Source organism: Chlorocebus sabaeus, chromosome 20 (assembly GCF_047675955.1).
Source record: "Chlorocebus sabaeus isolate Y175 chromosome 20, mChlSab1.0.hap1, whole genome shotgun sequence".
Classification (NCBI taxonomy): domain Eukaryota; kingdom Metazoa; phylum Chordata; class Mammalia; order Primates; family Cercopithecidae; genus Chlorocebus; species Chlorocebus sabaeus.
The window spans coordinates 21,720,486-21,748,197 of record NC_132923.1 but is presented as its reverse complement, the minus strand read 5'-3'; the positions used below and the strand labels follow the sequence as shown (position 1 = coordinate 21,748,197).

Here is a 27,712-nt window from a genome sequence, read left to right as displayed (position 1 = left end):
TTTTTCTCTCTCAACATTTTAAATATTTTACCCCACTCTATTCTTGCCTGCATGGTTTCTGAGGAGAAGTCAGATATAATCTTTCTTTTTGCTCCTCTATAGGTAAAATGTTTTTTTCCTCTAGCTTTATCTTTGATTTTCTGTAGTTTGAATGTAATATGCATGAGTATAGTGTTTTTGGCATTTATCCTGCTTTCTGTTCTCTGAGCTTCCTGGATCTGTGATTTGGTGTCTGACATTAACTTAGGGGAAATTCTCAGTCATTATTGTTACAAATATATATATTTTTAATGTTCCTTTTTCTCTTTCTTCTCCTTCTGGTATTCCCATTATACTTTTTGTAGTTGTCTCACAGTTCTTGGATATTCTGTTCTGTTCTTTCTAGTCTTTTCTCTCTTTGCCTTTCAGTTTTTGAGGTTTCTGTTGAAATATCTTCAACTTCAAAGATTTCTTTCCTCAGCTGTGTCTAGTCTACTAATAAGCCCTTCATTTATTCGTTTTATTTTTTTTTTAGAGGCAAGGTCTTTCTATGTTGTCTAAGCTGGTTTCCAACTCCTGGCCTCAAGTAATCATCCTGCCTGAGGCTTCCGAGTGACTGGGATTATGGGCCTGAGCCCCCACACCCACAAGCCCTTCATTTCTGTTACAGTGGTTTTGATCTGTAGCATTTATATTTTGAGTCATTCTTAGAATTTTCACCTATCTCTTTAAATTGCTTATCTATTCTTGTGTGATGTCTACTTTATCCACTAGAGCCCTATATCACATTTATATCAATCACAGTTGTTCTAAATTACTGGTCTGGGATAATTCTGACATCCTTAATTGTATTGGAGTTCTGATGCTTGTCTTGTCTTGTCAAAGTGTATTTTTTGCCTTTTAGTATGCTTGTATTTTTATTGTTTTGGATAGCTACACATGATGTACTGGGTAAAGGAATTGTTGTAATGTGCTGGTAAAGTATAGGGGGAGGAGTATTCTATAGACCTGTGGTTAGGTCTCAGTTTTTCAGCAAATTTTTGCCTCCAGACTATGAACTTCATAAATACTTCTCAGCCCTTGCATCCCGCTCCTTCTTAGATGGGACGGGGTGGGTAGAGTGGGCTGCAGTCGGGAATTTCCCATTTTCCATGTGGAAGGCTAGAGGGGCATGGAGTTGGATATTTTCCTTACTTCACATGGAGGACTAGAGCTGTCTGGAATTGGGTATTTCCCTTCCCCCAGGTTAGTTAGGCTCTGACAAATTTCCAACAGATTTTTCTCTCCCAAGGGAGGCCTTGTTAAGAACAGGACACATTGGCATAGTTCAAAATGGCTTTTCCTGTCAAAAGCACAAGGGGATGTTTTTCCTATGTTCATTGTGAGAAACCTGGTAGAGCTCCAGAAGGTAAAACTCACAAGAATCTGGGCCCTCTCTGATGACTGGTTCTCCATAGAGGTTTTATTATTTTTATTTTTTCGAGATAGAGTCTTGCTCTGTTGCCCAGTTCACTGCAACCTCTGCCTCCTGGGTTCAAGCGATTCTCATGTTTTAGCCTTATGAGTAGCTGGGACTGTAGGCATGTGCTACCATGTTTGGAGAATTTTTGTATTTTTAGTAGAGATGGGGTTTTACCACATTGACCAGGGTGGTCTTGAACTCCTGCCATCAAGCAACGTGCCAACCTCCGCCTCTCAAAGTGCTAAGATTACAGGCATGAGCCATCACACCCAGTTTCCACAGAGTGTATCTCTCAGATTTGTTTACACTGAATTTCCAGCAATGCATCAATTATAGTTCAGGTTTTCTTTCCCTGACTCTGGTGCCCACAGAGTTTTCTGCTCATGGGTTTCTGCCCTGGTAAGTTGTGATTCTCTCTGTGTTTGCCTGTCTCTCCGATTTTGGGGTAGTAGTTTGCCCTGCGACTTTACTTCTTTTAAGATTTGAGAAGAGTTGTTAATTTTTTAGTTTGTTCAGCTTTTTACTTGTCGTTAGGATGGAGCAGTGACTTCTAAGATTCTTCACATCAGACTGGACCCAAACAACTTTTGATACAACTTAAAAAGACCCAGTAATGATTTAGATAACCCAATGTTCATCATTAACACAGAATTTTAAATATTTTAATGTTTTCCGAAGGCATTTTGAGCATTATCTTGTTGATATCTTATTTTAAAATTTAATTTTGAAATTTTTATATTAACAACAGATGAATATGAACGGGAAGAAACCAGGCAAGTTTATATGGATCTAAATAATAACATTGAGGTGAGTGTTCATGAAATCTGAGTATTTTAAACATAGAAATTTCTAAGCAAATTATAGTGATTACCACAAAGATATGGACAACTATTCTTACTGAAAAGATTATTATTTATTTGTTGATATATTATTGTATCACTAATAAAATTCCTAAGGTTCTATACTATGAGCATTAATGTTTTGTTATGTAGTAGCTTTTTGATTTACATGTTAGTGACATCACTTAATTTATCAAATATTTGCTGACTCTTGTCAGAAATCAGCACATTGTTACACATAACCATTAATTTGAAAACAGATAAAGTATTATTCATCTGTGTCTGGCTTCTGTTTACCTTTGTTATCTTGTTTCCTGTCATTCTTCACTTTGCTTTTCTGCTATAGTCACTCTTTTATGTTTCTCAAATTTGCTAAGCTCTTTCTGATGGTGGTTCTTTGAATTTGTACCTTTTCCAGAACTTTTATATCTAAGGTCTTATGCACATTTCTAAAGTTCATTCTTCTTTTTTGTTATTCTCCCCTTGATACTTTATCTAAAATTTCTATTTGATTATTCTATATATATCCACCTCATTTAACTTTTCTTAAGAGCACATAAAGCTACTTGGCATTTATTTGATATATATATGTGTGTGTGTGTGTGTGTGTGTGTTTGCATTCTTTTTTACACTTTATTATAAGTTCCAGTAGGGTAGAGACTTTGTCTTCTATCCCTATTGCCTAAAACAGTTCCTGGCACATAATAGGCACTCAGTAATTAATTAATTAATTAATTAACCTGATTTTACAAAACCTGATTCAACAAATCTTGTTGAATGCTGAATGAACACATGCTGCCAGATGATGGAAGTGTAACTTCGGATTCATGTTGAGAGGCCTCACTTTAGTGAAGAAGACATAAATAAATAAGCACAAATAAATATAAAATTACAGATTTTGATACATGCTATTAAGTAAATGGCTGGTGTACCAACAATCCATTTGCTGCTGTTTTGTATTGTATAACATGTTGCCAGTGCATTTAAGCATTTGGGAAACTAATATAAGGCCCTCTTAATACATTTTTAGTAAGTAATTCAAATTACAATGTTTTAATTATTCCAAATTGTGTGGTTTTAAATTTAATGATCACATGATACAAATTTGATAATATTTTCATAGTTTGAAGAAAGCTATTTAAAAAAATCTAAGTGTGATTCTTAAAAGTTAAACTTTATATTTCAGAAAATGATAACAGCTTTTGAGGAACTTCGTGTGCAAGCTGAGAATTCCAGACTGGAAATGCATTTTAAGTGTAGGGATAGGGATCTTACTTAATTTTTATATTACTGTTTTGCTATTTATATTTTTATTGGATTCCATTAATGTTTTCATCTCCTGATGCTCTCAACTATTTTCTATTTTCTTTATTTCTGTAAGCCCTCTAAATCTTGTGGAATGTGGCAGGGAATTAATATTTGTTAAAAATAGTTTTGGGCTTTAAAACTACGTCTTTCATGAAATCAAACTAATTTTATTTTTTTTAGAAATGTGATTTGGTCTCTTTTTACATATCTTGGTGTAGTATGCATGTTAAAATAATTTTATATATATCATATTATATATACTTAAAACCTGTTGTTTCAGATTAGTGTGTTTTAGAGAATAAACTTTTATATATAAGAATTGTAAAATTTTAGGTTATTATAACTGATATTATTTATATTCAGTATTTTACTAAACAGAAAATAAGGAAGAAAACAGCAATTTTAACCCATTACAAACTTTTAGAGTTTAATATAATTTAAAGATAAAGAGGTGAAATAAACTTTAAATTTTGTTTGTAATAGAAATGTGATACAATTATGTTATGACATTACAGTATATTTGTTTTATTTTTAAAGTAAAGGAAGATTATGAAAAAATCCAACACCTTGAACAAGAATACAAGAAGGAAGTAAATGACAAGGAAAAGCAGGTTTTTTTAAAAAAACAACTCTTTGTATTCTTTATATTTGCTAATTCATTAAATACTTAAAATTTCAAAAGAAGTTTATATTTGCTGAATGTATGATAAATTCCTATGAGAGAATTTTAGTATTATACATATCTAAATATTTAACCTTTAGATTCACTTAATTTTTGTTGACTCAAATATGTACTCACTCTAGCTTTTTTTGGGTTTTAATCAATTATTCTTCTATAATATTTATATCAGTGAGTAATAGGATATTGCCTCAAAATATATTATTTTGTGAGAAATTTTGTTCAGACAAAAACTTCATAAAATGTATAAATGATCATTGACTAGTCAACTTACATTTTGCAGTTTGTTTTGAAATGTGCTATTCATAATACCAATGAAGAGGAACTAAAATATTCTGTTGCTTGTTTCTTTTTTCTTTTTTAGCCTAAGAAAACAAGACACAGATGCTTTTTTATATTAATGTCACGTAGTGGAAGACTTGAAAATGTTAACTCCATATCCTTTGGCATGCACAAGAATGTTTCAGATTATTATTATGCCATCTCTATCAGTTTCAAGTCTTCTGCTTCCCAAATGGAAAGCAATATATATAATAGAATCCTCTTCTATTTCTCACTATATTTGCAGTTTTTCTTGTCTGATTTGCCACAAGATGTCTTCTAACCTGGTTAACAGGGATAGCTACTTAATAATTTAAAAAATTAATTCACAATACAGAGAGGATAATAAAAACCACAAAAATAGAGTGAAGTACTAAAACGCTTTTTGGTGTTCTAGGTGCATGGGCAGAGCTTATAGATTGTCGGGCTTCCTTGTAAAATGATGGCATGGCCAGCTAGTGCTTTTACTGAGGACTCCTAAATGTCATTATTTGTAACAATTTTTTTTGCTGGGGCTTTCTAAATTCTTGCTTGCGGATACAAACTTGGCTGATGGCATTCTGGAGCTGGATTGGGCAGGATAGCAAAGACAGACTGAATCTTACCATTATATATGTTGACTTTTCCATTATATATACCCCCACCCATCCCTGTGCCTGGAATTCCCATGTTTAGAGATTGCCTTTTTCAATTTGATATGCCACTGTCTCTTACAAAGATAATAGGGCCAGTTCTCTGACTACATTGGCGTCCAGGGAGTAGAGTACCAGCGTGGGAGAATTAAGTGGACCAGTTGAAAAACATGTAGACAAGTACATAAAATAATTGTAGGTATTATGAATGTTAAGGTGTCATATTTAACTTTTTATATTGATAATATATTATTTAAATATTTTAGGTGTCGCTACTATTGATCCAAATCTCTGAGAAAGAAAATAAAATGAAAGATTTAACATTTCTGCTAGAGGAATCCAGAGATAAAGTTAATCAATTAGAGGAAAAGACAAGTAAGAATTTATATAAGATAATATAATGTACCTTATGTATTCCTCTTGTTATGTTAGAAATGTTGGCTTTCATTACAAGTTTGTTTTAATGCTTTCTAGTACTGTAATTCTCAATCTGAGTTGGTTTTGTTGGAGGAGGGCATAATAGATTAATCTGGGAAGCTTTTATAAAATACATATACTCTTCTTTTCCCTTTTCCGTGCTCTTACCTTTTTCAAATGTTTCAACTATATGCTCCACAAAAACAGAGACCTTGTCTTTTTTGTTCACTGACTTGAAACTGTTTGTTGCATTCCAAGTGTCGAGAACAGTGCCTGGCACATATAAGACACTCAAAATTAATATTATTATTTTTTTTGAGATGGAGTCCCACTCTATCACCCAGGCTGGGGTGCAGTGGCACAATCTTGGCTCACTGCAACCTCTGCCTCCCGAGTTCAAGTGTTTCTCCTGTCTGAGCCTCCCTAGTAGCTGGGACTACAGGTGTGTACCACCACGCCTGGCTAATTTTTGTATTTTCCTAGAGACAGGGTTTCACCATGTTGGCCAGGCTGATCTTGAACTCCTGACCTCAGGTAGTCCACCTGTCTCAACCTCCCAAAGTTCTGGGATTACAGGCATGAGCCACTGTGCCTAGCAAAAATTATTTTTTGAATGAACAAATCGTATGGGAGCACGATGGAGAGAGTTACTGATTTTTCCCAGAGAGAGACCTGTAGAAAGGCAGTAGGAAAAAACTGTTGAACTGTTTAAAAGTTTACTAGACAGTGAACTGGAGGAGACAATATAGGTGGAATAAATGGCTTGTGCAAGTCATGGAAGTAGAAATGTTAGGGTATATTTTTAGTAAACTGACTGGTATGGCAGTATCTTATTGAACTCAGGCAGATGAAATTGTAAAAGATTTGGATCCCTTTATGAAGGATCCTGAGTGTAGTGTCATGTTTAGACTGTCTTATTAGTGAATATTTTTCAAACTTTTCCAAAAGGCAGGACACTTAGAAGGCATAGTGTTTGTGAAACACCATGCACCTTGGAGAACATTATAGGGATCTTATGTTTTTCTGTTCTTCAAAACATTCTCTTTTCTTCATGTGGCAAATAATTATCTGGTTTCTGCCAATCTATACCTGCTAATTTCATCTTACTGTCATAACTATGTGATATTTTCCAGATATATTGAAATAATTTAACTTCACCTATATTTTGTGATCTTTCAATCCCACCCCATGCTTTTGGCTACTACCTCTACTCAAAATGAATCTCTTCTCTCCACCCCATGTCTGTTGGCTAAATTCTTAGTAATGGCATAAGCATTACCTGTTTGTCTGTCCCCTGTGACTAGGAGTGTCTTGAGGAGGGATTGGGTTTTAAATATCTTTGTAACTATAGTGCCTAGTATATTGTTATACATATAATATGAGTTCAATAGTTGGATGAATGAAATAATATTTAATCTTATATAAACTGAAAAAAGTAATACATAACAATAATTCTATATGATTTCTGTAGACTCATACCCACTGAAATGTGTTCATTTAAGTGATTTTTCATTGTTTCCCATATGTGTGTATCTTCTGCTTGTTTTTCTCTGTGTTCAGTGTGGATATTTTTTACTGATCTGTTATCTGATCCTGCCTGTGATGTGTCTAATTTGCTTTAAACCCATCTACTGAATTCTTTACTTTAAATGAATCATATATTTTTCATTTTGAAGTTTCCATTTGATTACTTAAGAGTTCAATTCTCTGGTTAAGTTTTCTCCTCTTTTAAAAATCTCATTTTTCACCTCTTAAATATATATTCATCATTGATACTTTATAGCTATTCTCTGTTTATTTTAATATATGTCTCATCTGTTGGTTTATTTCTGTTGTTTCTTTTTTAAAACTGTGGTAAAATATGTGTGACATAAAATTTACCATGTTAATCATATTTAAGTGTCCAGTTCTGCAGCATTAAGTATGTTCACATTGTTATTCAACCATAACCACCATCTGTCTTCTCCAAGAACTCACCATCCAAGAACTCTTTTCATCTTGCAAAATGGAAACTGTACCCATTAAAAAATAGCATTCCATTCCCTTCTTCCTGCAGCTTCTGGCCACCACTATTTGATTTTCTTTCTTTTTACTTTTACTTTTTAATTTTGCTGTTTGGGCATTTGTTCTTATCCTTTGGTGTGCCCAGTAATTTTAAAAATTAAACTCTGTACAATGTAATAAGAAAAATCTTGGAGCTTCCCGAAGATGTTGTCTTTTCTCTGCTAGAGAGAAATTGGGTGTGTGTTGGGTTGATTATCTGAATCCAGTTAGAGACTGAGCTAAATGAAAGGAAACTGGCCAAGTATATAAGGTTTTTCAAGTCTTCAATTTTGTTTCTTTAGCTCTTTGAGACGTCTCAAAAGTAAGCTGGCTTTTCTGTTCCTTAGCAGCAGGCCTCTGCCTGGTTTAAGACAGCATCTTAATCTTTTGTTTATATCCAGATCGGCAGATGTCAGTTGTACTTTATCAGTTCACTTTCAGCAGTTTTCTTTTAAGAATCTTAGCCCATTTAGTCCTTTTATGTCATTCTGCCTTTTCTGGTTGTTTCCAGCGTGAGAGTTGGTATGCTACTAACTACTCCATCCTGCCTAGAAATATTCATTTAAAATAATTATGATCGACTAATTTTTGTTTTTCTTTTTAATGTTTGCTTGTTATTACCTAATTTATTTTGTCACTTGCTAATAATAGTTGGTTCCTAAAGAGTATTAATTATCAAAAATTAAGTATATAACAATAATATTTTACATGATTTCATTATTTCTTGTGGCTGAACAGTATTCCAATTTGTGTGTGTATATATATATATATGTATACATTTCTTTATCCAGTCATCTGTTGATGAACACCAGTTGATTCCATATTGCTGCTATTGTGAATAGTGCTACAATAGGTGTATTTTAGTTCTATAGACAGGACATTATTATTACTGTTTTATACAGACAGTATTTATTTCATTTTACCCATGTATTTTTTTTTTCAATTTCTTTGCTGTTTTTTTTTTTTGTATCTTAAACTTTTCATTCAGATCATTTTCCTTCTGTTTTAAATAGGAATATTTAAAATCTCCTTTAGTGAGAATATGTTTGTGATTAGCTGTCATAGATTTCATTTGTCTGAAAATTTGTTTATTCATTCTCATCCATAAAGGATATGTTTGCATGATATGTCTTTCTAGGTTGGCACACCATATGTTATTTTTAGACATTTCTTTTAGCACATGGAAGGTATTATTTTACTTTCTTTCTTTCTTTTTTTTTTTTTTTGAGATGGAGTCTCGCTCTGTTGCCCAGGCTGGAGTGCAGTGGGACAATCATGGCCTCAAGTGATCCTCCCAACTCAGCCTCCTGAGTAAATGGGATACAGGCAGATGCCACTACACCTGGCTAATTTTAAAATTTTTTGTGGAGACAGGGTCTCACTATGTTGCCCAGAATGGTCTCAAACTCCTGGGCTCAAGCAATTCTCCTGCCTTGGCTTCCCAAAGTCCTGGGATTACAGGTGTGAACCACCATGCCTGGCTTACTATGTTGGTTTTAAGAAGTCAGTAGTATCTTTTCAGATTTTCTTCATCTTTGATTTTTAGCATTTACAGTATAATATGTTTACTCATAGGCTTAGTTTTGTTTAATAACTTCTTCAATCTATCAATTACTATCTGTTACTATTGTGTCTTGGAAATTCTCAACAATAATCTCTGCAAATATTGTATTTACTCTACTTTCTGTTTCCTCATTTTCTGAGTAAGAAAAAAATGTTGAGGAAAAAAACCCATGTTGCTTCTTGGGAGGCTGAGTTGGAAGGATCACTTGAGCCCAGGAGTTTGAGGTTACAGTGAGCTATGATTGCTCCATTGCACTCCAGCCTGGGTGGCGGAGTGAGACCCTGTCTCAAAACAAACAAACAAACAAACAAAACAAAACAAACCCGAAACCAAAGTAAAAACCTACATTAATTTTCTTTTCTTTTTTTTTTTTTTAAAATTTATTTATTATTATTAAACTTCAAGTTGTAGGGTACATGTGCACAACGTGCAGGTTTGCTACATATGTATACTTGTGCCATGTTGGTGTGCTGCACCCATCAACTCGTCATTTACATCAGGTATAACTCCCAATGCAATAATTTTCTAATTCTTCTTTGACTCTTAATCTCTTTTTCCTATTTCAACAGTTTTGCCTTTCTATACCTTATCCTAGATAATTTCTTTTTACCTATCTTGTAATTCACTAATTTTCTTCTCTTTTATTTCTCACACATTATGAAATTCCTCCATTTTATTTTTAGTTACTAAGATGTTTATTTTAAGATGTTATTTTTCTTTTTCTAAGCTGCCATTCTACTTTATCTGGTTTTCTATTCTTATTTTCAAGGTTGTCTTTTCTTAAATATACAAATCATAGCTATTTTGTAGTCCTTTTCTGATAATTTTTTATTTTAAATGTTTGTGATTCTCATTCTGTCTTGTTTATGATAGTTTTTAGTCAAAGTGCCTTGTTTGCTTGTGTGCCTTATTGTTTTTGACTTTATGCTCAATTTTTTTACTTGAAAAAAAAAGATTACTTATAGGAATAAGTTAAGGCCTGCTTAACATCCCCCTGGGAGGATTTGCTTTTTTCCCCCCAGGCACATGGTGTTTCTATCCATTTGGGACAACCTTAAGTCAGCTTGAAGGCTTGGGGTGTCCTGAACCACTCAGGTGATTTCAACCTGGGCTGCAAATCTGCCTCTGAGTTGGTTTACTTTTGCTTGCTCCTTGCATCAAAACTGTCCCAATTTATTGTACAAAAGTTTACTTCTTAGACTTCCTCTACTCTCTGTAGTCTTTGGGTTTTCATATATCTTAAATTCTTTATCCCATCATATTTTAAACCAAAAGTCCAACTTTGCCAGGGTTTGCAAATGCCCTTTGGGCACAAACAAGTTTTGTGGGTACCTTACTTCTATAGGTTTCTATTTTCTCTTCATTTTTGGCCTGGCAAATTCCTATTTTGTCAGGAGCTTAATGCTTTAATATTCTTAATATTTGATCTTGAATTTTTATTCCCGTTTATAGGAGTGTTTAAATGACAAAGCTCATCATTATCCCTTTGGAGTTTTCAGTTTCAATTTTATGTATTCTAGTAGTTTTATTGATTTACTGATATCTTCCTTTAGTTTACAAAGTATGTGATAATACTTATTTTTAAGTTTCATAACCAATAATTCCAAAATCTGAAATCTCTGCAGATCTAAGTTGGCCATTTGTTCACTTTGCTGATTGTTCATGGTGCTTTGTTTCCCATTGTGTTTGTTGATTGTGAGGTCATGTAACTTTATTTGTGTAAATTCTTTAAGGCCTGGATTAGCAGTATATTAGGCCTGGAGAAAATTTGCATGTTCCATTTTCTAGGATCCTGGGGAAACTTAGGAGCACTTCAAATTAAATTTTGGCTTGGAGCTCTTTTGAACATTCTGGCAGTATACATTCTGTTCCCATACATGACTAAGGGCTAGTTTGTGCTTATGATTTTTCAGGGGAAACATTTATTACCAGACCATAAGAAATAGTATCATAATGGACACCACAATCATTAGTCAACATTTCCCTCTCTCCAGGTTAACTTTTTCGTTTTTTTGTTTTGTTTTGTTATTGTTGTTGTTGTTATTGTTTTTGACAGAGTCTCAGTCTGTCACCAGGCTGGAGTGCAGTGGTATGATCTCGGCTCGCTCAACCTCTACCTCCCTGGTTCAAGTGATTCTCCTGCCTCAGCCTCCCCAGTAGCTGGGACTACAGGCACGCACCACCATGCCCACCTAATTTTTGTATTTTTAGTAGAGACTGGGTTTCACCATGTTGGCCAGGATGGTCTCGAACTCTTGACCTCGTGATCTGCCCACCTTGGTCTCCCAAAGTGCTGGGATTACAGGCATGAGCCACCGGGCCCAGCCCAGATTTACTTTTTCTATTTTTTCCTCAGAGTTGGACCAATGACCCTTTCATTCTATGTGGGTTTTTCAGAATGGAATTTTAAAAATATAAACTTGGCACATACTTCTGTTGCTTAACATCCTTCATTGTTTTGCATGGTCTTCATGAATTATGAACCAGAAGACTCTGAACAAGTTATATAAGTCCTGTTATGATCCTGTCCTTATTATCCTTCCAATCATATCTCCTGTGACTTATTTGTTATACTTCAAGCCTTATGCTCCTAAAATACATTTTCTTTAGATGCCAGAATGTGTCATTCTATCTCTTCTGTGTTCCATGCTCTTACACTTGCCTGTGACCTTTTCTCTCCTAACTCCCATTACCTTTGCTAATTCTTACTGTCTTTCAAATGTTTCAACTCAGCTGCTACTTTCTGGAAGTCTTTAAACTTTCTCCGTCTCCCTGTACCTCTAACTCTGACTGATCTTATTTGACTTAGGTGTCTCCTCTATGTAAACTCGCAGAACTTCTAGTAAGTACCCATCAGCACAATCATTGTTTATTTGCCTGCCTGACCAATATACTGTAAATTATCATGAATATTAAGGTCCAGTTTCTACCATATATCACCATTATCATCATGTTAATAGCAGTTATCATTTATTGATTATAGATTAGACACTGTGCTTGAGCATTTTAAGTTGCATTATCTTGTTTAATTCTAACAGCAGGTAACTCTTCATAATATGAATAATTATCATTATTCTAATATTCCAGGTGGGAAAAGTAGTCAGACTGGTTAAGTATCATGCCCGAGGCCAGGTAGCTTAGTAAAAGGAAATTGTATAATTTGAATCCAGAGAATATAATGAACTTCTTTTTTCTATTTTTTTATGATGTTTAAAAATGAGTGCATAAATGTGAACCATATAGACTAGTACCTGAGACTTAGTATTTATTAAAAATGGGCTCTTAAGTGGAGTCAAAAGCTTTTATTTATCATTTAATAAATAAAGAGAATATTTTGAAAAATAAAAAAACAAGATAATCAATAATGAAAATAAAATCATGAATAATTTTACCCTCAGGAGATAAATTACTTTTCATATTTTAGTGTGTATCTTTTCCTTTTGCATGCAGTATTTAAATATTGTTTTAAACCCACTCTTTTTATTCTACATTTTATGAATATCCAAATTAGTAATCAATCAATAAAATTTGTGTTAAAAAATGTAAATCCTTAAATATTTATTTTTGAGTTATTGGGAGATAACAGTCTTGATAAGTCAGTAAAGCTTGATGGTGACCAATATTTGTGTGTTTATATTTGCATATTTCCCCCTCATTTTGTACTATTATCTAATGGAGGAAAAAGACTAATTGTCACAAATAATAATTAGTTTTCTTGGTATATATCTTCTGCTAAGTACGATCTATTTATAACTTTCTCTTTTAGAATTACAGAGTGAAAACTTAAAACAATCAATTGAGAAGCAGCATCATTTGACTAAAGAACTAGAAGATATTAAAGTGTCATTACAAAGAAGTGTGGTATGATTTAAAAACTCAGTAATGTGTAATCAGTCTCATACTATCAATCAGTCAACAAATATTTATTAAATACTAATACAATGTACAAGGACCTGGAGTTTCAAATAGATAGAGAAGACACAATCCTAGTCTGCAAAATGCTATAGTTTAGAGACATTGCATAAAAACACATCAAAAGTACAATTAAAATACAATTATATTTTGTATTGGACAGGTGCCAACAGGGTGGTTTAGGTAATAAATCAGTAGTTCTAAGAATTGAAAGAATAGTATGGCTGGGTTGGCTAGGAAGGCTCCATGGAGGAGTTGGAACTATAGGTGGGATTTGGAGAACAGTGAATTGAAATAAGAGTAGTGGGTGGGCATTTGAGGGTAGGGAGGAGGAATAATAGTTAGGAAAATATGAGGATGGGAAAGGGGAAGTAAATGTATAGAAGCAGATAAGTTCAGCTTTTTTGGTTAAGGCCTTTGGATCATTGCTCTTATTTTATACTTTATTTCATTTAGAGTACTCAAAAGGCTTTAGAGGAAGATTTACAGATAGCAACAAAAACAATTTGTCAGCTAACTGAAGAAAAAGAAGCTCAAATGGAAGCATTTAATAAAGCTAGAGCTGCTCATTCATTTGTGGTTACTGAATTTGAAACTACCATCTGCAGCTTGAAAGAATTATTGAGAACAGAACAGCAAAGGTAAAATATTTATTATTTTTAATACATAAAATAAGTGAATAAAAAACAATTTACTTTTAATATTCAATGCCATTTTCTTTGCATTGCCAACTGACGTATAATTCATATAACAACTATAGTCAGGTCTCTTATGTATAAAGTGGGAATACATTTTAAAAGTTTCTTTGGATAGACAGATATCTTAGGAAAAAATGTAAAAGACGATGTTCTCTAGGATAGTTCCCATGTGTGCTTTGCCATAGAATTTAGTTATATACATAAACTCATGAAAGGTTGATGCGGTGATTTATTTAATGACTCTGTAGATTATTATTAGCTTCCTAGAAGTAACTTCTAAACTGTAGGGTTTATCTTACTGAGGTCTGTAAACCTTTCTGATTTATAAGTTTAGCAGCTAGCCTGGTGTAGGTACTACTCTATGTTTATTGAATTAACCAATTACTCTGTATCAATGTAATTAATATAATTATTATTAACTTAATAAATGGTTTAACAAATGTGATTACATAAAAAATAAACTAGTATTTTCATTTCATGTAAATAGCGTTTTTTCTAACACTTGAATGTTAAAGACTCTATTTTTCAGTACTTTATATTAAGGAAATATGTATATAAAGCTGTGTTAGGAGGCCTAGATAATTATTTTTTGTCTCATTAGCATTAGAGTTAATTAAGTTTGGTAGGATAAAGGAGAGCACGTTTCTCTCTGAAGCCATAGCCGGGGCCTAGCAATATTTTTTCTCCGTTGCTTGTGCATGGTGAGGGAAATACTAGCCTTTCTAGCTCCCCTAATTTACATATTTTTGATTGACCTATCCAGTGATTTTTCATTTTTAAAATGGTAAGTTACCTAAGATTCATCTATCCCTATTACCTCAGTGTTATACTTTGAGGAAACAGAAAGCCAGAGAAGTTAACCAAATTATACATATTGTCATAATTATATTGTTCCTAAGGCAGAATTCAGTATAATAGTAGTTATACACTCAATCTCTTTCAGAGTTCTAGGATGTGTTAATCTGATTATCATCAACAGCTAAGAGAAAACTTATACCATAAGCTTTAAGATATATATGTATATTACATAAAAGTAATATACAATTTTGTATTTATAATAGTAATATCTTATTTTAAAATGTTATACTATATGGCACAGAGTAGGTACTTAATAAATGTTTAAGAATCCAGTGGGTGAATCTATTTTAAGATGTATCAGTTGCTAAATTGCACCAATTTTAGTTATGAGATGAATTCTGACTGAAATAATATTTTGTATTGAAAATGATATATTTTACAAGATTGGAAAAAAATGAAGATCAATTGAAAATACTTACCATGGAGCTTCAAAAGAAATCAAGTGAACTGGGTAAGACTTAGAGAATAATGTGTGTTCCTTAATAATACTAGCTTATTATAAAATCATAAACACTGTTTTGAAATAAAATATAATTTCCCCTCTGTCATTTGCCAGTAGAGATTGCTTGATAATGTTTTTATTTCAATATTTGAAGGTAGAAAATTTAAAACTTAAGAAAGACTATTTTATTATGCAGTTAATAGATATTTAGAAGTGTGGGGAGCCTAAGAGAGGACTGAGGCTCCTAACAGAATACAACTAAGAGAAGTTGATATTCTGTTTTTTTTATTTTAGGATTCAGAGACCTTAATAATTCTTAGTGAGAAATGTCTGTTATTGTTTAATTGAATTTTGAAATATAATTGCTTGTTGTGTTAGATTATGTACTATTCACAGGAAAATGTGATCCTATTTTATCATAGGTGTTATTAAAATTCAACAACTTTCATGGCCAAAAGAGAGAGACATTCTCTACAGTAGTTATTTTATAATTTATGGCCATGTAATTAGATAATTCTAATAACCTATGCTTCATATTAATAAATCTTCATATCTATAAATGTAGAAAATTACAAAGCATAAAATATTTTCCAATTTTAGTGAAAACAAAATTTTTATAAATTAAAAATATTCATGAATTGGCAAATATTTTATAAAATATTCATGAATTGGCAAATATTTTATAAAATAAAAAGTTATTTCATAACTTTATGTAAGCTTTATTATTAGATTTAACTACTTATATAATTAAAATAATTGTCAACTAAAATATTATCTAGTATCTGAAATGTGTGCTTTACATTTCACAAGTAGTTAGGTTTTGGACCATATGAACTTTTGGACCATATTTATGCTTTTTTTTGGTAAGGCTTAATTTTCCACTATAGATTAACCCTTTATCATCTAAAATTGTACTATCAAATGCAAATGATTTTATCTTCTTAGGATAAGTTTAAATTAAAATGGTTAAAATATAAACCATTCCAGTTTTTATTCCTCCTTCGAGCATAAAGTACTGTTTTAAATCATTATATATACCTATACTTTAAAAAAATTATTACTATGCTTTAAGTTCTAGGGTACATGTGCACAACATGTGGGTTTGTTATGTAGGTATACATGTGCCACATTGGTTTGCTGCACCCCTCAACTCGTCGTTAACATTAGGTATTTCTCCTAATGCTAGCCCTCCCCCAGCCCCCCAACCCCCAACAGGTCCTAGTGTGTGATGTTCCCCTGCCTGTGTCCATGTGTTCTCATTGTTCAACTCTCACTTATGAGTGAGAACATGCGGTGTTTGGTTTTCTGTCCTTGTGATATTTTTGCTGAGAATGATGGTTTCCAGCTTCATCCATGTCCCTGCAAAGGACATGAATTCATCCTTTTTTATGGCTGCATGGTATTCCATGGTGTATATGTGCCACATTTTCTTTATCCAGTCTGTTATTGATGGACATTTGGATTGGTTCCAAGTCTTTGCTATTGTGAATAGTGCTGCAATAAACATACATGTGCATGTGTCTTTATAGTAGCATGATTTATAATCCTTTGGGTATATACCCAGTAATGGCATTGCTGGGTCAAATGGTATTTCTAGTTCTATATCCTTGAGGAATCGCCACACTGTCTTCCACAATGGTTGAACTAATTTACACTCCCACCAACAGTGTAAAAGTGTTCCTATTTCTCCACATCCTCTCCAGCATCTGTTGTTTCCTGACTTTTTAATGATCACCATTCTAACTGGTGTGAGATGGTATCTCATTGTAGTTTTGATTTGCATTTCTCTGATGACCAGTGATGATGAGCATTTTTTCATATGTCTGTTGGCTGCATAAATGTCTTCTTTTGAGAAGACACTTCTGTTCATATCCTCTGCCCACTTTTTGATGTTTTTTTTTTTTGTTTTTTTCTTGTAAACTTGTTAAGCTCTTTGTAGATTCTGGATATTAGCCCTTTGTCAGATGGGTAGATAGCAAAAATTTTCTTCCATTCTGTAGGTTACCTGTTCACTCCGATGATAGTTTCTTTGGCTGTGCAGAATCTCTTTAGTTTAGATCCTATTTATCAGTTTTGACTTTTGTTGCCATTGCTTTTGGTGCTTTAGTCATAAAGTCCTTGCCCATGCCTATGGCCTGAATGGTATTATCTAGGTTTTCTTCTAGGTTTTTTATGGTTTTAGGTCTTACATTTAAGTCTTTAATCCATCGAGTTAATTTTTGTATACCTATACTTATTTTCTTTAGAATTGTTTAATTTAATGTCTTAGACTAAGGAATAATTTTGTTTCTTAAAATGTCTTTAATGGATATTTATTTGTAATAATTCAGTCTAGTATTGAAATTAAGTGACTGCTATTTTGTATTATTATATGATTTTCTCATAGTAGAGCAATATATTTTGGCAAATTTGAAAAAAGTATTCTAGAATAATGAAATAGAACCATGTATGTTTTTTAGCATTGCCTTAGATGTTGTAGGAATGTATAGAAGTAAAATACCATCCTTTTGAGAAATCTCTGATTATTGTTGGAGAAAGGTTAAACACATAAAACCCTTAGAGTAATGATGTCCAAGATGAAGGGGTGAGCAAAATTTCATTTAGGAAAAGGGAAGAAAATATTAGAATTTTTATTTTTATTTATTTTTATATTTTAAACTTGTTTTATAATGAATACTATAATACATATTTATATTTTATAAATTTATATTTATAAACATTTATAACATTGATTATACATTTATGTAAATATAAATATGCATTTGTATTTCATACACACTTATATATTTTGGGTGAATGCTTATGGATTTCTTATTGATGGAGGTATGTTAATACTGATACCAAGAGGAAGCTTAAGATAGCAATGTGTACTGCATAGCTGGGAAAGGCTTTATGGAAAAGGTAGATTTAAATTTAAAAGTAGGCTTTAAGGCTTCGGATAGTTGTAGAGGATGAGGGAGTGTAGGAAACATCATGAGTAGGAAAGTAGCATTAACAGTGACATAGGTACTGAACTTCTTTGGGTGACAATATAGTCTCAAAACCAGAAATCTTGAAGGATATTCTGTACTATTCTCTTTCCCTTATGCTTTACTGCTAATTGGTTATCTGGTGTTCCTTGACACCTAACTCATAAAATATAACTAACTTAAAAGTTCCTCTTAACTATCATTTGAATATCTTCCTTTTCTTGATTTCCACAGACCTAGAACAGTTCAATTCCTCATTTTCTCTTTCTTGGTTTTAGAATTTCAGGATGCATGTAAAGAACATAATGGTACCAATATTGTATTTGTTAGATTAATCATCAATCCGTGCTTCACATTACCCCCATTTGTCCTAATCTTTATTCATCCCTTGCTATATTTAACTAAGTTTCTGTTTGCTTTACCTTTCTTTAAAATCTCTTTTCTTACCCCAACAGCTCTCATTCTTCTTTGTTTCCTGGCTACACTTTACATTCTTCCTTGATGGTATTTTCTTAGGCTTACATCTTGGTTAAAGTGGTCTTTTATTTCCTCAGCAGTTTCAATCCTCAAAACACTTTTAACCTGTGTACTGCTCAGATATAGGCTGCCTTACTCCTTGTATCTTTTAGGTCAGACATCTTTGACCAGTGCTATTATAGTTACAGTAGCTTGAGAATCAGTCCTTTTGTTTCTAGGATAGCCACCTTTTGATCATTTTCTACATTGCTGCTAGAGTGTTTCTTTAAAAATACAAATCTGATTATTCTATGTGGCAAATTTAAGAGGCATCTCATTGTCTAAGTTCAAACTATTTAGATATGAGTTATCTTTTCATTGTTCATTTAGAGAGTGGGAGTACTGCATACCAAGTGAGTTGAAGTCCACTGCAATAGGAAATCGTTGGCAGTTTTTTCCCAGCTTCTTAACTTGTTACAGTTTTTTCTTTTTTTTTTTACTGCTTCATGCATTGCCCATCTTCAATTTAATCTAATATTGCTGTAAATGTGTCTTTTTCTTGTACTCATTTTTCCATATCTGGATCCATCTTTGCTTTCAATTTGGTTATGTAACAGATTCCCCTCCTAGTATGTTCTATTGCTTCTGCTTTGATTATTAGATGTATAATATAATAACTATCGAAGTAAGGCTTAGATGTTTATTCCTTATTTAGCCTTGGATACGTGATGAGGAATGTAACAGACATGTCTTTGTTCTCACGAGGGTTGCACTCTTCTTGGAGAAACATACAAAACAAATAATCACAAATAAATATTTAATTATAAATTGGCATAAGTGCTATGAAGGAAATAAAAATGATGCAATGCGGTGGCTGCAATGGACTGTGTGGGCCAGTCCCCAGGCCTACAGGCAAGTGCATGTGGGTGAGTGCCAACTGTGGTGGTAGTGGCAGGCCTGGCTGACCCTTCGTCAGGCATCCAGGAGGAGTGCTTAGGTGCTAATGGTGGTGGATGGGACAGTGTGATCCCCTAGGCTCTTGGACAGTGTACTCAGGCACTTGAGGGAGCAGAGATAGTCCTGGTGGGCCTCTCTTCAGGCTTCCTAGTTGTGTTTATAGGTGCTGGCTCTGGTGGGCAGGGTGGGGTGATTCCTACGCCCCTGGTGGAGCACTCAGGTGAGTGCTGCAGCAGTTGTGGTGAGCTGGGGGAGCCTGCCCTTAAGAGTATGTGCAAGTGTGCTATGGCCCTGCTGCCAGGGATGATGGGATTGTTTAGGTGGCAGCAGCTATAGGCAGGCCTCTGAGGAGTGTGCACTTCAGCCCCAGGCATCAGCTGTCCGTGAGCCTGTACTCAGGGTATGTGACCCCACTGCTGGGAGCAATGAGGTTGCTGCTAGTGGCTCTGGCTTCACCTGGTAGCTGGCAGTGGCAGTGGTTGTGGCTGTGAGCAAGGTAGCTTGTCCTTGGGGTGTGTGCAAATGTGTGATGGCCCTGCTGCTGGGGTGACATGGGATTGATGCCATTGGCTCTGCTATGGCTCCAGCAGCAGCAGCCAGTAGTAGCAGCTGTGGGAGGGGGAGACTTTCCCTGGGGCACGGGAAGATGTGTGGCAGCCCTGCTGTTGGTAGGGGGCAGGGTTGCTGCCAGTGGGGTGCACTTCAGTCTTGGTGGCGGTAGTCAGCAGTGAGTATTGGCTGAGGGTATGTCAGTGGGGCTCCAGGGATATGGAGATGCAGGGGTTGTTGGGCCTCAGAGTTAAGATGTAGTCTCCTGGGGGCTGGGCTCTCAAAATGGCACTGTGCTATAGCTGCTTAGAACTCAGAGGGTGGGTGGAACTCAACATGAACTCCCTCTCTGGAGCAATGCCTTTGTGAGATCTCTAGTCAGCTACCTATGTTAATGTCAGGGCCCAAAGGAGTCTACAATGGCTGGGATTGCAGGAGTCTGCAGTGGGACTGTGGATAGTTGGGGCTTTCTCACTTACCCTTTCCCTGGATTAGGGAGTCTTTCCAGGCTTCCAGCCCATCCTGAGCAGGCTGCCTCACTTCCCTCTCCTTCCTTGCCTTAGGTGTTTCCTGACATATCTCTGTTGAATTTCAGTGTTCTTAGAGGATCTATTTGAAGTGTAATTATCTACTCACTAATTTAGTTCTTCTTTGTGGAGGAGGTGAGTGAGCAGATGCCTCTAATCAGCCATCTTGAAGCCTCTCTGGTTTTTAAACTTTTGTCTTACGTTTTCTACCTCTTTGCTCTTTTTCCTGAATTGGGAGATATCTCTATCCTATTTCTGTCTGTATCTTTATCTTTATCTTTATCTGTATCTGTATCTGTATCTGTATCTGTATCTCTGTCTCTGTCTATCTCATCTCTATCTCTATCTGAATTTGTTTCTCCCTTGCTAATTCGATCTTTAAATTTTATGTCTGTTTTGCTATTTTAAAAATCTCAATTGTCAAATTTTAAATTTCTAAGAGCTCTAGGTAATCTATTTCAGGCATCTGGTATCCTGTTGGAATGTTATACTTAGTTAAATATCTGTTTCTGTTTACTCTATTAACTCTTTTTCTTTGGGTTTTAGTTTTTTTCACAGTTTAATTTGGAGCTTTCTTTTTCATTGTTTTGCTTTTCTTTGCAAATTGTTGGTACCTGATTGTTGACTCATCTACGTATAAGTATTCATCTTTTCCCACTGTGTATTACAATCTAATTCTTCTGATTATGGGAGTGAGTGGGAGTTGCTGTGTGGAAAGGTGGGCATAGTGGCTTGTCTTTTACTATAGGGGATGTTTATCCTGCTTAAGAATAATGAGCTATTTGGAACACTACCTCGTCTGCCACCCAAATTCCTAGGATCCTTACTTTATCCTGAGGTAGGCTTTGTGGTGAGAGGTATGGTCACTTGGTCTTGTTGTTCCACATAGCCTTCATTGAATTAGTGTGAATTTTTTTTCCTCCAATGATTCCTTAATTTTCTGGTTTGTTAATGATATTCTCTTATTTTGTTAATGTTGTTCTTTTATATATATATTTTCTTGTACCTTTTTTCCTAATTTTGTGGGATTGGGGTGAGAGAGCATATAGAAACATGCTCAGTCCACTGTCTTTAATCAGTTTTTGAGTTTTTAAAAATTAAGTATTTTAACCTGAAATACACTTTCTGGTTAAATAAGCTATGTATATGTCAGGTTTTTCTTTTGGATTCTATATTGACATTTTATATTTTGTTAATTTTCCTTAAAGACTGTGGACAATTATTACAAGTGTTTTTAAAAATGTACAGAGTTTGAGAAATTTTCAGTAAGTCTATTACATCTCCAGTAATCAATAATGACCCTTAACAGCGAGGAAGAACAATATTTCAGACATAATAAAGTTTTAGCTGACAGCTGGACATATTAGGGAACTCTGTAGGCAGTTCTTTTTTGGTTTCATTTTTTGTGGGCAGGTTAAAAATATAAGAAAGTTGAAAAATGCGGGAGGCTTGGGCTGGAAAGATTTTTCAATTTATTAGCATAATGTTGAACTCATGGAAGTGTAAAAAGAAAAACATTGGGCCTTATTTTTTAGGATGGCAAGAAAGAAGGCTGTCAGCAAAGAAAACAAGAGCAGAAGTTAGAGAGGAAACAGGAAATATGAATAGTGCAAAATCAAAGAGGAAAAAATGGGAGAAGTTAATAGTATCCAATAGTACAAACCTCTACAATGATGAAGACTTAAGAATTGTATCACAAAATGATTATTGGTGATCTTTAAGATGATAATTTTATTATTATGGTGATAGGCATTAGTTTTACTTGGAGTTCAAAATGAGATGTGTAGGTAACAAATAGGAATTTGTTGGCAAAACAAACTAAGAAATTTGATAGTTGCTTGAAAGAGCAGAAAGGTCAGATATTGTTTTATATTCAAATAGAATGTTTAGACGAGATAGGGGAAATTAAAGATTCCTCTACATAGAATCTGTGTATATTGGTAGTATAAGAGCAAAGTCTCAGAGGAGATGGGAATGTTGAAATCCAAAGTACGATGCTCAGAATTAGCTTGAAAAAAGAGAGTCACTTCTTTTAAGTTTGGAATGATGATTGAAAGGTCAGATGTTTAGACAGTGATGAGTTGAAGGTAAATGTACATTCTGACCTCATTTCAAATATATTTTATATAGATTTATTGCTTATTTTGCTTTGTGAATGTTGGGTTATTTGGCAATGGCATTAACTTTATAGAAACATCACTATTAATATTTATCTTTAATTAGCTTTGCATAGTTAGATTTGGAATTCCTCTATGCTTTACATTGCTCTAATTGCATTTATCTCTCCTGATTTTTCCCTTTTGCATAGTATTATGCTTGTTCCTTCTGTCTCTTTTCCTATTATTTTAATCCAGCTTTTTAACACTTTTTTTTTGCTTATTTTAGAAGAGATGACTAAGCTTACAAATAACAAAGAAGTAGAACTTGAAGAATTGAAAAAAGTCTTGGTAAGTATAGTCTTTCCTATTAATATATAGCAATTACTTTTCAGAAGAATATTGAATCCCTTAACTTACAGACTCTCACACTATAGATGTTTTATACTAATTTTTTCAGCAAAAATGTAAAAATTATATTTGGTTTTAAGTAAAGATGCATTTTTATACCAATTTTTATATACCTTGTTAACTGTCTTCATCAAGCTGTTTATATCATTTGAATATGTGTTGATAGCACACTGAGATCAAATTTGCATGTTATGCAGCTGATTGTAAATTTGGTAATTTTGGATGTTATACCCTTTGAACAATAAAGATGCAATTTTGAAAAAGGTGTATGATATATATTCAGTACCTATGTTTAATGTTCAGGTAGAATCATGTTTAGTGAAGATGTAGGGTAAAATTTCATTATATTTTAATTGATTGCAGTGTATAGAACATGGGTCAGCAAACTTTCTGTAGAGGACTAGATAGTAAATATTTTACAGTTGGTGGGTCATACATGGTCTCTCTTCTCTTCTTCTCCTCCTTTTTGCCTTCTCTCTTTTTAAGAACCTTGTAAAAATATAAAAACCATTCCTAGCTTGAGGGTCTAGGAAAAGAGACTTGAATTTGTCTTGCATACTGCAGTTTTCTGGCCCCCGATGTAGAAAATGTTTATGATGACTGATTAATTGATTTTGTGTTTACCTATCATATCTCTACCTGATTTTGCAGCTCCTACTTCTTCTGTCCCTTGGAAGCATTATTTTAAAATACTTTTCTTTTCTCCATTTAATTGCTCTGGGACAAACTGTTTGCAACTAATAATAATGTTTTCAGTGCTTTCAGATTTATTAATGCATGCTTGTACAGGTCTTAGCTTAAATGTAACTGCTTTATGAAACCTCTCTTGATACTCCAGGCTAGGTTTAGGTCTTTGTATGACTTATTTCCATAGCACCCTGAATTTTTCCTTTATAACACTTATCACAAATGAAATACATTTATTTTTGGTATTACTATTTAAGGCTTTATTCACCCTTTAGACTCCTTACCTAGCAAAGTGGCTGGCACATAGTAGGTGCTCAATAAATAAATAGTGGAATGAATGTATGCTTCAATAAGGGTTAGGAGCCTTTGTCTTGTTTACCTTGTGACTCTAGTACTTAGTACAGAGAGGGACACTTTGTAACACTTTATAAATATTTGTTGAATGAATACTAAAGCATTGGCTTTTATATAATGATTCACTTCTGCATGGATGATTTCACTAGTAAATTCTGTCAAACACTTTAGGAAGAAATAATACCAGTCTTCCACAAACCCTTCCAAAAAATAGAAGAGTGAAAACAATTTTCAAGTAGGTTTTTGATACCAAATCCTAACAGAGATATTGTAATAAAGGAAAATAACAGACCAATATCCCTATGAATAAAAGGAAATTACAGACCAATATCTCTATGAATATGAGTATAAATATAAAATTCTTAATAAAGTATTAGTAAATCTAATCTAGATTTTAATACATGATAAAGACCATATTACATCAAACAATTTATCAGGAATGGGATTTATCAGAAATGTAAGGTTGGTTTAAAATTTGAGCTATCAGTGTAATTTACTGTATCAAGTAATAAAGGAGAAAAATAATATAATTATCTCAATAGTTGCAGAAAGACATTTGACAGAATTTCACACTCATTCATGATTAAAAAAAAACTTTCAGTAAACTAGGAATAGATGAGGACTTCTCCAATCTGGTAAAGAACATCTACAAAATACCTACAGCTAGCATCCTATTTACTGATGAAAGGCAGTGTCAAGAACAATGTCTGCTCTTACCATACCTATTCAACATTGTATTGGAGGTTCTGGCAAGAAAAATAAATATATACAAATTAGAAAGGAGTACGTAAAACTGTCTCCCCAACCCATGACAGGCCCCGGTGTGTGATGTTCCCCTTCCTGTGTCCCAGTGTTCTCATTGTTCAGTTCTCACCTATGAATAAGAACATGTGGTGTTTGGTTTTCTGTTCTTGCAATAGTTTGCTGAGAATGATGGTTTCCAGCTTCATCCATGTCCCTACAAAGGACATGAACTCATCCTTTTTTATGACTGCATAGTATTCCATGGTGTATATGTGCCACATTTTCTTAATCCAGTCTATCACTGATGGACATTTGGGTTGGTTCCAAGTCTTTGCTATAGTGAATAGTGCTGCAATAAACATACGTATGCATATGTCTTTATAATCCTTTGGGTATATACCCAGTAATGGGATGGCTGGGACAAATGATATTTCTAGTTCTAGATCCTTGAGGAATCACCACACTGTCTTCCACAATGGTTGAACTAGTTTACAGTCCCACCAACAGTGTAAAAGTGTTCCTATTTCTCCACATCCTCTCCAGCACCTGTTGTTTCCTGATTTTTTAATGATTGCCATTCTAACTGGTGTGAGATGGTATCTCACTGTGGTTTTGATTTGCATTTCTCTGATGACCAGTGATGATGAGCATTTTTTCATGTGTCTGTTGGCTGCATAAATGTCTTCTTTTGAGAAGTGTCTGTTCGTATCCTTTGTCCACTTTTTGATGGGGTTGTTTGATTTTTTCTTGTAAATTTGTTTAAGTTCTTTGTAGATTCTGGATATTAGCCCTTTGTCAGACGGGTAGATTGCAAAAATTTTCTCCCATCCTGTAGGTTGCCTGTTCACTCTGATGGTAGTTTCTTTTGCAGTACAGAAGCTCTTTAGTTTAATTAGATCCCATTTATCAATTTTGGCTTTTGTTGCCATTGCTTTTGGTGTTTCAGACATGAAGTCGTTGCCCATGCCTATGTCCTGAATGATATTGCCTAGGTTTTCTCCTAGAGTTTTTATGGTTTTAGGTCTAACATTTACGTCTTTAATCCATCTTGAATTAATTTTTGTATAAGGTGTAAGGAAGGGATCCAGTTTCAGCTTTCTACATGTGGCTAGCCAGTTTTTCCAGCACCATTTATTAAGTAGGGAATCCTTTCCCCATTTCTTGTTTTTGTCAGGTTTGTCAAAGATCAGATGGTTGTAGATGTGTGGTATTATTTCTTAGGGCTCTCTTTTGTTCCATTGGTCTATATCTCTGTTTTGGTACCAGTACCATGCTGTTTTGGTTACTGTAACCTTGTATAGTTTGAAGTCAGGTAGCGTGATGCCTCCAGCTTTGTCCTTTTAGCTTAGGATTGTCTTGGCAATGTGGGCTGTCTTTTGGTTCCATATGAACTTTAAAGTAGTTTTTTGCAATTCTGTGAAGAAGTCATTGGTAGTTGATGGGGATGGCATTGAATCTGTAAATTACCTTCAGCAGTATGGCTGTTTTCATGATATTGATTCTTCCTATCCATGAGCATGGAATGTTCTTCCATTCGTTTGTGTCCTCTTTTATTTCATTGAGCAGTGGTTTGTAGTTCTCCTTGAAGAGGTCCTTCACATCCCTTGTAAGTTGGATTCCTAGGTATTTTATTCTCTTTGAAGCAATTGTGAATGGGAGTTCACTCGTGATTTGGCTCTCAGTTTGTTATTTGTGTATAGGAATGCTTGTGATTTTTGCACGTTGATTTTGTATCCTGAGACTTTGCTGAAGTTGCTTATCAGCTTAAGGAGATTTTGGGCTGAGACGATGGGCTCGCAGACACTTTGAAGGGTGTGTAGATCAGTTTTTATTTGGCAAAAAGTGAAAAAAGGGAAACAGGGACTGTCAGCAAAGTGAGAGTCCTGCTAGCAAGCTTTCTGCCTCACAGATTGAATCCCCGGTTACCACACAGGAATAGAAGGGGCCAGGCTCCTCTTTCTTGCAAATGGCATGAACTTCCCAAGGCCCCACCCTGTCCTCCCAGTGCACAGACTGATCGGAGGTTCTTCGGGAAGACCTTTTTACTTGGCTGTCTCATTCTCCACTCTAAAGAAGTACATCTAACTGCCATTAGAACAAGGATAAGGATATGGACAAAGACCAATCTTAACTGCTTCCTACTGACAGGGGGTTCTGTTTTGGGAAAACAGCAGTCAAATCTCCCTCAGAGATGTATCTAAGGATTCCTGGCAAAAGGGGCCAATGTCTGAGTTGCATGACCGTTTTGGAGTTTGATGCCCTGAAGGTGAGAAGACACAAACAGGATTATTAGAAAATATGTATCAAAATGAAATGTGGGGTGGGCGGTAAGGACAGCTCAAAAATCCCAAGGCCTTTTACCAGTTTGCATGGCGAAAGGGGGGCCAAAAGCCTGACTGGTAAGAAAAACTTTTACCTTTTTGCTGATATGTCAGGCTTCTGGGTTCCCTTCCCCTGAGCCCAGTCCTAAGCAGACCAGTTTAAGGTTTGAGAAATTAACTTCCCAATTTGGAGGATGCATCTGAGGGGAGTCTCCCATAGTACGGACACACGATTACCTATCAGTGAAGAGAGGAGAGAGGAGGAAAAAGGAAAAAAGAAGGTTTTTTTCCAAAGGAGTCCCAGGAATTCAGGATGCATTTGAAAGGGGTGCAGACTGAAGATAAATGGTTATTCATCTAGAAAAAGAGAGCAGGCATCCCTGGTTCCTTTCTCTTCCTAGCAAATGCCTGGGATATATGAGGGAGGGAAAGTGAGGCATTCCTCTTTCTTTCCTCTGTTCTTGCATCCCTGAGTCCTGGCAGCCAT

At 34.5% G+C, this 27,712-nt stretch overlaps 1 protein-coding gene across 4 annotated transcripts in view; it reads left to right on the top strand.

Annotated features, from left to right (window-relative positions):
* SYCP1 (synaptonemal complex protein 1) overlaps positions 1 to 27,712 on the top strand; it is a 113,508-nt gene that overhangs the window by 17,663 nt on the left and 68,133 nt on the right. For all 4 annotated transcript variants that reach the window (XR_005240356.2, XM_037998054.2, XM_037998056.2 and 1 more), the window contains exons 9-16: positions 2,190 to 2,248; positions 3,467 to 3,536; positions 4,126 to 4,199; positions 5,487 to 5,595; positions 13,011 to 13,105; positions 13,613 to 13,797; positions 15,096 to 15,163; positions 22,998 to 23,059. Coding sequence is in view for 3 of the 4 variants with exons in the window: in XM_037998054.2 (XP_037853982.1) it covers positions 2,190 to 2,248; positions 3,467 to 3,536; positions 4,126 to 4,199; positions 5,487 to 5,595; positions 13,011 to 13,105; positions 13,613 to 13,797; positions 15,096 to 15,163; positions 22,998 to 23,059 (722 nt within the window). In the remaining variant the exon portion in view is untranslated. The remainder of the gene's footprint in view (positions 1 to 2,189; positions 2,249 to 3,466; positions 3,537 to 4,125; positions 4,200 to 5,486; positions 5,596 to 13,010; positions 13,106 to 13,612; positions 13,798 to 15,095; positions 15,164 to 22,997; positions 23,060 to 27,712) is intronic.